The sequence below is a fragment of the Chiloscyllium plagiosum genome, unplaced genomic scaffold (genome assembly GCF_037043375.1).
Source record: "Chiloscyllium plagiosum isolate Xiang-an unplaced genomic scaffold, Cpla_swu_hap1 HiC_scaffold_29, whole genome shotgun sequence".
In the NCBI taxonomy this organism is placed as follows: Eukaryota; Metazoa; Chordata; class Chondrichthyes; order Orectolobiformes; family Hemiscylliidae; genus Chiloscyllium; species Chiloscyllium plagiosum.
The window spans coordinates 14,108,558-14,122,608 of NW_028270167.1; the positions used below are offsets into that span (position 1 = coordinate 14,108,558).

General features: G+C 42.0%; 1 protein-coding gene across 5 annotated transcripts in view; it reads right to left on the bottom strand.

Annotated features, from left to right (window-relative positions):
- cadm1a (cell adhesion molecule 1a) overlaps positions 1-14,051 on the bottom strand; it is a 402,038-nt gene that overhangs the window by 69,303 nt on the left and 318,684 nt on the right. For all 5 annotated transcript variants that reach the window (XM_043676688.2, XM_043676690.2, XM_043676687.2 and 2 more), the window contains one exon: positions 9,915-10,100. In XM_043676688.2, the coding sequence (XP_043532623.1) occupies positions 9,915-10,100 (186 nt within the window). The remainder of the gene's footprint in view (positions 1-9,914; positions 10,101-14,051) is intronic.

The following is a 14,051-nucleotide window of genomic DNA, read 5'->3' on the forward strand; positions in this document are numbered from 1 at the left end:
GCAGGTGAATACATAGTAGTAATGTCACTGGACCAATAAAGTAAAGGCCTGGTCTAATACTCTGGGGACGTAGGTTCAAATCCCATCAGGAAATTAAATTTAATAAATCAATAAATAGGTTTAATAATCGAGTCTGCCTACACATGACTCCAGACCCTCAGTTGATGTCAAGACTAAGAGGCACATTTTTAAGGTGAGAGGAGAGATAGATTTAAAAAAAGACATGGGGGTGTTTGCAATTTATTTTTTAAAACACAGGATGGTTCATGTGTGGCATGAACTTCGTGAGCAAGTGGTAAATGTGAGTACAATTACAACATGTAAACGACATTAGTTACATTGAAGGGAGATGGGCCAAAAGCAGGCATGTGGGACTAGTTTAGTTTGGGATTATGTTCACCATGGACTGGTTGGACCTAAGGGTCTGTTTCTGTGCTGTGCGATTCTATGACTCAAACGGCCTTGCAATACATCCCTATTCAAGGGAAGCTAGGGATGAACAAATTGATAGCATCACCAGCGATCTCACATCCCACGAAAGAACAACAAAAAAAAGTTCCTTAGAGATTACCCGTGAGCAATATTCCCACTTATTACCAAATCGGTTAAAAAGTAAAAAACTAAATTCTTCATGACAGGTACAATGTACCATTGGCAGGGAACTGAACGTTGGTACCCTGTGTTTATTTCTTTTAAAACAAAAAGACATTTGAAGCAATGGAGACTATTTAAAATATCTGAAGCGCCCACTTCAGTTCTTATCGGGTTAGAATGGAAATCAGTCACATTTTTGCTGCAAAGCCTCAGTCTGATCAATTCTTCCGCAACTTTGTGTTTAAAAAAAAACAACTCACAGCCATCTGACTTTCATCAATTCTATTTAAGGCATATGCTCAGTTATCATTTCAGGAAATTGATGGTGAAATACTCTGGGGAGATGGGTTCAAATCCTACCTCAACAGCTGGTGGAGTTTCAATGCAAATTGTGAATCTGGAATTAAAAGCTTGCCTCCATCATGGTGATCACAAATACCGCAGAAAGCCACCAAATTCACTCATGTCCCTCGGAATGGAAATCTGACCTACTCCTCTGATCCAGCTTACATGTGACTCCAGGCCCCTGCAGTGTGGGGTCATAAGAGTAGTAGGAGGCGATTCAGACCCTCAAGCCAATCCCGTGATTCTATAAGATCATAGCTGAATTCTCCAGTCCTCAACTGCTCGTTATGTAAACCCATCAATATTTCAAAAATCTTTGTACCCCCTCTTTAAATACTTGCAGTGATCTAGCCTCTGGGGTAGAAAACTCCAGAACTCCTGAGGAGAAAAGAAATTCCTTTGCAACTCAGTTTTAAATGAGTGCTCCCTTATGCTGTAACTTCTGTTCCCTTGACTGAGATGTCCCCAATAATGGAAACATCTTTTCAACATCTGCCCTGTGAAGCTTCTTCAAAGTTGGATATGTTCCAATAAGATCCTTCTTCTAACTGTTCAGCTGCTCTTGATAAGTCAACTCCATCCCAGGAATCAACCTAACAAATCTCTGAACAGCCTTCACTGCTTGGACAAGAACTGTAGGAGACCTCAAGGTGTAGTCACATCAACACAGTTATAACAAGATTTCCCAATTTTTAAACTGGAAAGGATTCAGATACGATTTACAAGGTTGTTGCATTGTTTGGAGGATTTGAGCTTCAGGGAGAGGCTCAATAGGCTGGGACTTTTTCCTTGGAGCTTTGGAAGGCGAGTAGCTAACACCTTTTACTGTAGTTTTGGACTCCCCAATTCTAGAGGACATAGGTTTAAAACTTGCCTCTCTCACCTTAAAACGGACCTATGGTGCACATATGGAATGAGCTGCCAGAGGAAGTTGTGCAGACTGGTACAATTACAGCATTTAAAAACATCTGGATGGATACATAAACAGGAAGGGTTGAGGGATATGGACCAAATGCTGGTACATGGGACTAATTAATTTTCGGATATCTGGTCAGCATGGACGAGTTAGTCTGAAGGGTCTGACTCCATGCTGTATATCTCTATGACTCAACTCCTAAATCCTTGCATTAAAAGCCAAAATTCCTTTTGTTTTCTTCATTACTTGTTGCACCTACATGCTAATGTCCAGTGTTTCATGCGCAAGAACACCAGATCCCTCTGAACCGCACTAAATTTGGAGTGTTTCTGCATCTAAATAAAAATTTGCCTTTTGATTTCTTCCTACCAAAGTGCATGACGTCACACTTTTCTATATTGGACACCATTTGCCTATTAACTTAATCTATGTATATTTCCTTGCAGGTTCTGTATCTCCCGATCACAACTTACCCTCTCACCTATTTTTGTATTGCCAGCAAATTAAGATACATTGCACTGTGCCCCATTGTCAAATTCATAAATTGTGGAATGTCAAAAAGTGTGGCCCCTGGACTGATCCTTTTGGCAGTCCACAAGTTGTGTCTTTCCAACCTGAGGACAACTTGATCTTGACTCTGTCTTTTGTGTATTAACTATCCTCCATTAATCTTAATACATTACCCTTAACATTGTGAGCTTCTAATTTGCAGTAATCTTATGCGGCATCTTATCAAATGGCTTCTGGATATCAACATATACCACATCTAGCAGTTCTCCTTTATGAAGTCTTCGGTTACATCCTCAGAACTCTGCTGAGTTTGTCAAACATGGTTACCTTTCAGAAAGAGAAAATGAGGTCTGCAGATGCTGGAGATCAAAGATGGAAATGTGTTGCTGGAGAAGCGCAGCAGGTCAGGCAGCATCTAGGGAACAGGAGAATCGACGTTTCGGGCATTAGCCCTTCTTCAGGAATGAGGAAAGTTTGTCCAGCAGGCTAAGATAAAAGATAGGGAGGAGGGACTTGGGGGAGGGGCGTCGGAAATGTGATAGGTGGAAAAAGATCAAGGTGAGGGTGATAGGACAGATTGGGGTGGGGGCGGAGAGGTCGGGAATAAGATTGCAGGTTAGGGAGGCGGTGCTGAATTTGATGGATTTGACTGAGACAGGCTGGGGGGAGGGGAAATGAGGAAACTGGTGAAATCCGAGTTCATCCCTTGTGGTTGGAGGGTTCCTAGGCGGAAGATGAGGCGTTCTTCCTCCAACCGTCGTTTCGCTGTGGTCTGACGATGGAGGAGTCCAAAGACCTGCATATCCTTGGTGGAGTGGGAGGGGGAATTGAAATGTTGAGCTACAGGGTGGTTGGGTTGGTTGGTTGGTTGTCCCTGATGGCCTCCTTCTTCATGGACCGCAATTTCCCCCCCGACGTGATCGACGATGCCCTCCACCGCATCTCTTCCACTTCCCGCTCCTCCGCCCTTGAACCCCGCCCCTCCATCCGCCACCAGGACAGAACCCCACTGGTCCTCACCTACCACCCCACTAACCTCCATGTACAGCGCATCATCCGCCGTCATTTCCGCCACCTCCAAACGGACCCCACCACCAAGGATATATTTCCCTCCCCTCCCCTATCAGCATTCCGTAAAGACCACTCCCTCCGTGACTCCCTCGTCAGATCCACACCCCCCACCAACCCAACCTCCACTCCCGGCACCTTCCCCTGCAACCGCAGGAGGTGCAAGACTTGCGCCCACACCTCCCCTCTCACCTCCCTCCAAGGCCCCAAAGGAAACTTCCATATCCGCCACAGATTCACCTGTTCCTCCACACATATCATCTATTGCATCCTCTGTACCCGATGTGGCCTCCTCTATATTGGGGAGACAGGCCGCCTACTTGCGGAGCGTTTCAGAGAACACCTCTGGGACACCCGGACCAACCAACCCAACCACCCTGTAGCTCAACATTTCAATTCCCCCTCCCACTCCACCAAGGATATGCAGGTCTTTGGACTCCTCCATCGTCAGACCACAGCGAAACGACGGTTGGAGGAAGAACGCCTCATCTTCCGCCTAGGAACCCTCCAACCACAAGGGATGAACTCGGATTTCACCAGTTTCCTCATTTCCCCTCCCCCCAGCCTATCTCAGTCAAATCCATCAAATTCAGCACCGCCTCCCTAACCTGCAATCTTCTTCCCGACCTCTCCGCCCCCACCCCAATCTGTCCTATCACCCTCACCTTGATCTTTTTCCACCTATCACATTTCCGACGCCCCTCGCCCAAGTCCCTCCTCCCTACCTTTTATCTTAGCCTGCTGGACAAACTTTCCTCATTCCTGAAGAAGGGCTAATGCCCGAAACGTCGATTCTCCTGTTCCCTAGATGCTGCCTGACCTGCTTACCTTTCAGAAAACCATGTTGACTCTGTTTACTTGTGTTATGTATTTCTAAATATGTGCTATATCTTCCTTAATTATGGGCTCTAGTTGCCTATGACACATTAGGCAAATTAGCCTACGGTTTCCTGCCTTCTGTATCACTCCTTTCTTGAACTGGGGGGGGAGGGGGGGTGACTGTAGAAGTCTTTACGTTCCTGCTACATTGGGGTGACAAATGCAAAAGCCCACAATCGCTGTCCTTACAGTAAACATCAGCATATCGCTCAGACGGCTGAGGTGAGAAAAACAGCAAGCAGGTGAGCGAGCCTCCAGAGAAATGGTTTGCAAATCCCATGTTTGAGAACCATTTGCGATTTCTGAAATCTCAAGTAAGTATTTAATGTGCTGCAAACCCCACATACACTTGCAATCTGTCACCCAGCATGCAACCAGATAGAGTGATGGTTTACAAGTCTCTGTAACACAGCAAGATTTTCTGATGTCAGTAAAACATGTGATATATAAAGCATACTTAAGCACAAAAATACAGCATCTGTTTCCTTTGGCAACAAATCTGCCGCATTTTAAAATCATCACATGTTTAGCATTGATTATGTCCTGCAGCATTCAACAAGGGCTACAATTTGCAGTACTGCTTCTCATGATTTATTTCCAGGATTAGTTTTCCAACTATCTTAACGTGTCTGCTAAGGACAAGACAGGTGTGGACAAGCACATCTTAGATAAGTGCTGGATTGTCAATGCGCTCTGGGCTGTGCTGATACAGATGGCTTCCTTGCTGCCTATTTGATTAACTGCGGACAATAGCTGAACCAACCCTCGGGGAATGCTCATGGATTTTGGAAAAGGATGATGCAGCACTTTGAAATAATCCAACCTATTAGTTCAGAGACTGAGCTGAAAAATAAAATCGCTGATAGGCTTTCGATGACATTGGTTGGCAAATTATTTGGCAATTTTGAGGAAGATTCCACGTTCAGAAAGTTGGCTTCAACATCACAGAACTGGGAAGTGGCAGGAAAGCTAAGGTGGTGCATAAGTTTCCTATTTTGGATTGTTAATGGACCCCTGCTAGAAAGTATGCGTGTACAGAGATTGGAGGTGAACAGTTCTGCTTGCCATTGTAAAAAGTTCTTGCGAAATCTTGCATTGGTGATAATGTGGGGGAGAAAAAGTGAGTTTGGAGAAAATACTTAGTGGCCAATGTAAAAGTCGGTACATGAAGGGTAGAGAATGTGGGATCATGAGGGAGAAGGGAAAACATTTTCTAGAAACACCAGATTGTTTGGGAGTAGATAGAACCATTTCGCATAAGCTATTTGTTGTGAATTCCATCCGGTTGTTAGTTGAAGCAAAGAGTGTTCTCTCAATCATAGAATCCCTACAATGTGGAAACAGGCCCTTCGGCCTAACAAGTCTACACCAAACCTCCGAAGAGTATCCCAACCAAACCCATTACTCTACATTTACCCCTAACTAATGCACCTAACCTACACACCCCTCAACACTACAGGCAATTTAGCATGACCAATTCACCTGACCTGCACATCTTTTGATTGTGGAAGGAAACCGGAACACCCAGAGGAGACCCACGCAGACACGGGGAGAACGTGCAAACTCCACACAGGCAGTCGCCTGAGGCTGGAATCGAACCTGGGTCCCCGGTGCTGTGAGACAGCACTGCTAACCACTGAGCCACTGTGCTGCCCCAGAATTTCTCATGAAATTCTAATTAGATTTATCAATGACAATCCTCAAATTATGAGCCTTGGTTTTAGATTCATCTCATCTTCTCTACATCCATCCTTTCTCAGCTGTAAAAGCCTCCAACACATTAGTTCTCTTTCTCTCAAGAAGAGGTCTCCTCAGCCTTTTCAAATACCCTTGTGGTAGCATTTTCCAAATGCTCATGTTTAGCAGTTTTTCAAACCTTTCCCTTTTTGCTTCTTGTATTCATTCTATACTTGTGCTCATTGATTTGCTTCACTCCTCATTGCTCACAACATTTTATTATTGCACCCAGAAAGTTTTAAAACCTGCCACTGCTCCTACTTCGATTCACACTAGAGTTCATGAAAGGTGCTGTAAAAGTTTTGGTGGCAATGAAAATACAATACATGCATCTGTGTTGATTTCTGAGAGCACCAGTGTATAGATCAGGGATTTGGGTTAAATCCATGTACAAAGATTCAGTACCTCAGTGACCTTTGTTTATCATTTTACGGTTCTCACTTGTGAACAATGGGAGCAAGATCTTTTCAATCAGGTACCTTATGAAGAGCAGGCAAAAGCAGCATTGTACATGAAACAATTAATATTGAAAAAGTAGGAGAAAACCAAGCACTAATGACTTGGGATTACAAAATTTTATGAAAACCTCTGGATTGTAGGATTTTCTTGTCCGAATTATTGATTGCTGGACCATAATCCAGAAAATTATGCAATTATAGAAAAGTAATTTGTTTGTCCTACTTTTTGAGCAAGGGGTGGAAAAAAAAATGTTGAGTTTAATTATATAGTCCCCACATCTGGAAATCTGCAATGACAAACGTAGCATACCCATCTGGTTCACTAATCTGCTTTGGTCAATGGAAGGGGTAGTAGTCCTTTAATGCAACCTCAAATGCACAGCACACTCTTAACTGCCTCCTGAAGGGGCCTAGTGAACTAAACATTTGTACAGGGATGGGCTGGTCTAATCAGAGAGACCCACATACTATGAATGAATAAAAATAAAGCTTCTGCAATTATAATCAGCATAAACTGGCAAATAAAAACTTCCCCAGTCTACTACTTTGTGTGTTTAATCACTAGGAAACCTACTTGTCAATGTGCCTGCAAGTAACCTGCAATTATCTTTCCAAAATAAGAGAGAACTGAACTTTCAGGAAAGCCAATACATATTCTAACCAGCAGAAAGTAGCTACACTGGGATAATTATAGAAATATTTTATTAATTACTACAAAGAGACATTAAAGTGTTAAAATTAATTACACATCACACATTTTTTTTACTGAGAAGATAGACCACACAACGAGAATGCTGGTTTTGTTTTAAGAACTATTGCACAACTATTGCATGAACAGTCAAAGCAACTGTTTACACTTCATCTTACAACAGTCTCACAGTAAAACTCTTCGTACTATACTCAGTTATTTAATGAGACCAGAGAACAATTGAAAGTCTATGCTTTTCATTCGCTCCTGAAGTATTTATACAAAGCTTTGTTAATGAGCTTGCAAATGAGCACCCGACTGGGAAAAGCGACAACTAAAAACAGCTAATGCACCATAAAATCAACTGAACAGGTTCTAGTCTGCCAAGGGTATATTTACCCAGAAGGCGCTTGGATGCTCCAGTCCAAAGTCCCACTTGTACAATCCCTTGACTAAAAATCAAATGTGTTCTAAGAAACTGATCAGGTTTTAGGTGTCAGACCATTCAACCGTTTCATGACTATTCTGGAGTGAAGTGAAACTGATTATTTGAGATATCAGATAACTGAGGCAACTTTAATCTACTGCAGACACTGGAAAACCCATTGGGCAGGATACAACACTGGACTTTGTTACTGGAGTTTATTCTCCATGAAAGCCAATGGAGAGTAATACAGGACAACGTGTACATCTTGTTTCCCATACATGTCTCGAGATCTCCATTTGACTATTTAAAGAGTGAATTGAATCCAAATGGAAACTGGATGAGCACTTGGAGGCCAATGAATTTGCACGGCCAACAGATAAAAGGGGTCAGGGAACCAAGGCTGACTGATTTGCTCCAGTGTGCTAGCAGAGACCCAATTAACCAATTGGTCACCTTGTGCACTGTAAATACTTGGATGCGACAACTAAATAAATATTTAACAGTAAAATCACAGGTGCTTGCATGTGGGGAGTAAGTAGAATGCCCTTGTTTAACAACAGTTTAACTGAGCAAAAAAGATAGAGTCATAGAGACGTACAGAAAAAGGCTTGATCCATCGAGTCCGAGCCAGTCAAAAACACACAGTCACCTCACTAATCTAAACCCATTGTCCAACACTTGGCCTATAGCCTCGACATCGCAAGCGTATATTTAAATGCTTCTCAAATGTTATGAGGGTTTCTGCATCTATCCTCACAGACAGATTCCCACCATCATTTGGGTGAAGTAGCTTTTCCTCACATCTCCTCAAAACCTTCTGCCCTCTACATTAAATCTCTGCTCCCGGTCACTGATCGTACCATCATGGGGAAAGATTTCCTCCTGCTTACCCTGTTTGTACCCCTCAATTTTATCCTGTCCCTCTTCAGTCTCCTCTGCTTCAAGGAAAACAATTTCAGTCTGTCCAATTTCATGATAAGAGGTCTGCAGCCCAAGCTCCTGAAAACAAGGTGGCAGATTCCTTTTGATACGACATCGACATTATTTTTGCAATAAACTTTAGAACCTTTGGATTCAGGGGGTGGAGGAGAAGAACAGAACTCAACAAGGGCGGCACGGTGGCTCAGTGGTTAGCACTGCTGCCTCACAGCATCATGGTCCCAGGTTAGATTCCAGCCTCTGGCAACTGTCTGTGTGGAGTTTGCGCCTTTTCCCTGTGTCCATGTGAGTTTCCTCCGGGTGCTCCGGTTTCCTCCCACAGTCCAAAGATGTGCAGGTCAGATGAATTGGCCATGCTAAATTGCCCATAGTGTTAGGTGCATTAGTCAGAGGGAAATGGGTCTGGGTGGGTTACTCTTCGGAGGGTCGGTCTGGACTGGTTGGGCTGAAGGGCCTGTTTCCACACTGTAGGGAATCTAAACTAATCTAATCTAAAGAGTTTTCAATTTTACTTACACTATCCCTTTTCTCTCAGGCAGTCCACTGTGAAATGAGAACCGTGGCTCATCACTAAAGAGGTGAAACAGGAGTTTGATTGTACCTAGTACACACATCATTAAGGGACAAATCAAACTGGGAAACTGTTTCACAATTGTCAGAAGCACCAATGCCTCAAACAGATTGTAGGATAAAGTCACGCAAAGTTTCAATTTCTAGAAGAAGGTAAGAACAGAGATTTTAGGCTTCAATCGGATCAGCCACGATTCTAGAAGTGGGAGTCAATAACTCAGTTGGGTGTTTGCCTGGTTTTTGATGCAGAGTGACACCAACAGCATGGGTTCAATTCCCACACTGGCTGAGGTTACCATCAATCTCTCCCTTCACCTGAGGAGTGGTGACCCTAAGGTTAGAAAAAAAAACCTCATTCGTCTCTGTCTAATAGGAGAGCAGCCCGATGGTCCTCTGGGACTACGGCGAGGTCACCTTAACAGAGCAGCAAGCAAGAGGGGCTGAATAGCCCACTCCTGCCTCTAATTCATATGTTTAATGTAAATGAGACTAACAGCAGTGAACTGCTGAACTATTCTGAGCACTATATCACAGAAATAAATCTAAAATATAAAATGCTAATAGATGGTAGTTATCATTAAGTCATTTGCATGTTCGGGTGAGACAGCCACTTTTTAGAAATACAACAGATGTAGAATTGCAATAATTACATATTACCATACACCACTAAGTCAACTCTAATTTAACTAAATCTTACGTACAATATACCTATAGGGAAAATAATGATTGTTCATAAACACTGCTGCTTATAGCTTTATAGCAGACATAGTGACTTTTACTCACATTGTACATCCAAGTATCTTTGTGCTTGCAAATCCTTCATCGTCTGAAGGTCCTTCACTGCTGGATGCTCTACCTGACAGGTAACAGGTAATCCATCATCCAGGCGACTCACTTTCAGCACCAGCCTACTTGTGACATTGAACAATTTCTCTTCCCTAGGGTCCTCTTCCACGTTACCTGCACTTTCTTAAGAACAGACAGGGAAATTTATAAATATTGTGCATTCAAATATTGCAGCTAAGGCACAGCTAATACTTAGCAGAACATACTTTCAAAATCAAACAATTGAGACTTGCCTTTCAGGATTGCTGCAAGGTTGACACATTCAAGCTGACGTAGGGTTCACTATCAGTGCAATAAGGGAAACTTGTAATTAAGCATTAAGCATCACAACCTTAGTGTAATGTTAAATACAAAAACAGCCAGTCATGTTATTTTTTTGTAGTGAGCCATTGCAACATTCTTAGTATCTGAGCATTTGTATACTGGCAGAACTAAGCCATGCAAATATTAAAGGCAACCCTTTACATTATTGTACACTATTAAAGGTGACCAATCTTGTGTTTCTAAATTCCAATCTCCCACAGACAAAATGTTGACAATAAAAATGGAAACCACAAAAACTGAATTGCTTGAGAAACATTTTAAGACAGTTCACGCCACGTCATATTAAGGCTTCTGTAAATCATGTTATTGTGTTGATTACCAGGGTCTTTTAGAAGTGAGGTAACTGGCTAATTTGGGATTCACTGCTGAAAATTAATTGCTTAACTTGTGGAATGTTTCTCACTCCCACATGGCTCTCCGATGGTACTGTTGGAACGTAAGGCTGACTCCTATCAGCAAGTAGCAAGCTGCAGCTAGTGGAGCAGTTCTTTGCTTATTACTAAAAATGCAGCAGTTTGAACTTTACTGATTAATGAAGAGTCTGGAAGGAGACATTATACCGCCTCATGTTAATTGTAAGGAGCTCCAGCTGTTAGTTTGCACCGCTTAATCAGGAGAGAATGCCAATATATTCAGCAGTGTGATTTTTGGCTAAAAGCCTACAATAAAGAAAGTCTAAGATGTCACTCCATCAAGGGTTCTGGAAAGTTGGGGCTCAAAACTGTAAATCCTCACATAACATAGTAAATTCCCAATCTCAGGTGTACCAGTTAGCTGAAACAAAAAAAAGACTAACATGCTGGGAGAGAGCACTGTAACTCTTAAGAACTTGACCAGGTGCAAGAGACGGAGGCAATAAAGAGCCTTGAACATGCTCCACCATTCAATAAAGATCATGGCTGATCTTTGACTCAAATGATTGGAGAGATGGTGCCAAAGACATGGCATTATTGGACTAGTTACTGATAGACACAAGACTGTGCTGCGAGACCATGGATTAAAACTGCACCAGGGCAACTAGTGGTACATCAACTTAATTAACACCATAGAAATTGGAAGTTAGTCCCATGTTTACACGTATAGAGACTATCTTACTTATAGTGAATCCCATTCGCCACCCTTTCTTGGTTAGGCTTGCTGAAAACTCCAGATCTTGCTTGTAATTTGCAACATGGTTCAGCCTGAAATGGCCTGGCAAGTTACAAATCAAGATTATGTTGAAGAAACACATGCTTGAATCCAATATAGTATTAAATGATTAAGTCTGAAATGAAAAGCCAGTTTAATAGTGACCATGAAACCATTGTTCATTGTCATAAAAAACCCACCTGGTTTACTAGGGTCCTTTAGGTAAGAAAATCTGTCATTTTTCACTTGGTCTGGCCAACATGTGACTCCAGACACACATGAAAGGCTCAATGGAGCACACACATATTTCACCTATTCCCTTGCTACATGAGCTACAGGCGAGACAAGCAGTGAAGGACAAGGTGTGTGTGGGCTCTGACCAAAAAACATATTGTATTAATTACTTCAGATTGTAACCTCTTGTGTAATTGGTGGATAATTTTAACACCACAATCTCTCGTACTTTGATATAACAAAATTCGCTAACTGACGTACGAATTTCCTATGCTGTTACTTGGAGTCAAAGGAGAGACATTGTTGTGTCCTCTGGTTCCCCTGTGTTTACTTGAACAAAAGGAGACCAGTAGAAGATACCTTGAGCATCTGGACTGGGTTACTCCTCTCAACACACTACACACAGTAATGTGGTTGGCACGTAACTGCTCTATGAAATAGTTGAGCAAACCACCCGTTTCAAGGACAATTAGGAATGCTCCACAAAATTCACCCCATCATTGACACCTGCATCTCACTGAAATAGTTAAAAAAAACTTGTTTTTTTCTGCCTAATCCCCAAAACGCCTCAATTCTCTCAAAGTCCAAACATCCAGTCACCTTGAACATAGAGAATAGCTCATCATCACCTTCGCCAAAGCAATTAGGAACAGGCAATAACTCTCATTCCTGAATCAATAAAAAACAGCCAAGAATCCACAACTCTCTGAAATGGAGAATTCCGAAGAAGAATTACAATCCGCTAAATGAAGAAACGTCTTACCTCAGTTTTAAGTATCCAACCAATAATCCTGAGATTATGTCCCTCAGTTTTAGTCTCAGCATCCTGCCTTCTCTTGCATCTCTTTAGTTTTATGAGTTTACCTCTTCTTCAAAACTCTACAGATTACAACCACACTCTACTTAAGCGCTCTGCACAGGATAACTCTGCTTGCCCAGAAATCAATCTCGTGAGCCTTTATTTCATACCTTCCTTACTCAGAGAGACCCAAACGTACACAATATATCATGGCTGACCTCAACACAACTGAAGCAAGGGTTCCAGTCCCCTTGCAATAAAGGCCAAACATGTTAATTTTTAAAAATGTTTTAGCTATGAGAATATTCAAATTCTGATAAACATTAATTTTTTTTAGTGTATTGTAATTAAAAAAAAAATTCTATTCTTCTTACCAAAATGAATAACCACATAATTGTCCACATTATACTTCATCTATTACACTCTTGCCAGTTTAGAAATAACCATTTGTAGGCTTCTGCTGACCCCTCAGTTTTCCATCTAGCGTTGAATCAGCAAACATTCCATTTGGTGCCCTCATCGAAAAGATTGATACACATTGCAAATAGCTGAGGTCCCAGCACTGATTCAAGTGGCAGCCCACAAGTACTGTCTTGCAAACATCAAAATAAATTATTTATTCCTACTGTTTTCTGTTCTTTGGCTAATCTTCTATCTAATTCTATCAGCAAAGATCTTTTCCTGTCTGCTATCGCTCCCATCACTCGCAGACCTATGCCCTGTCCATTTCCATTTTGTCTGTCTTTTCAAAATGTCAAGTACCCTGGAACAGAATTGCTAACCTCAGCCACCATGCAACCACTCTGTGAAAGCTGGTAAATCAAATGCATTTTCGGATATTGTGTCAGTTGTTCATTCAACCTGTCATGAATGCTTTGTGCATCGAGAGGAGGCACCTTCAATCCAACGTTTTACAAATTCCCTCTAAATTTGACCTTATTTATCAATGCATTGTTACTGTTAAAAGTTTCATTCGCCCCTTTTTGCCACCTGTTATTTATACCCAAAGCAGTACAATGACTTTAGTCTTTTCGTTTGCCCTCACAAGAAACCTCTTTCCGGATCATCTAACCTCAGCTTTTTGGCTAAAAAAATCCCTAATTAAAATTTGGCTTCAAACCCACAACCCTATTTATTCAATTCACTCAGATACCGATTACAATGGAATAGCTCCCTTCTTCCCCTGGAGCTGTGTTGCTACCACATGAACAGAAACCGTCTCCTGCACTACACGTTGAATCACATATTCAGCTCTCTCATTTGCTTGATTCTACAACAATTTGGACATGTCTCTGGTAATAATTCAGAGATTGTTAGTTTTGAAATTCTGCTCATTAATTTGGACCACTATTCCTCAAGATGAAAGTGAGTACTGCAGATGCTGGAGATCAAAGTCGAGATTAGAGTAGTGCTGGAAAAGCACAGCAGGTCAGGCAGCATCCGAGGAGCAGGAAAATCAATGTTTCAGGCAAAAGTCCTTGATTTTCCTGCTCCTTGGATGCTGCCTGACCTGCTCTGCTTCTCCAGCACCACTCTAACCTAGACACTATTCCTCAAACTCAGTGTAATTTAAACTGATTGGCTGAATT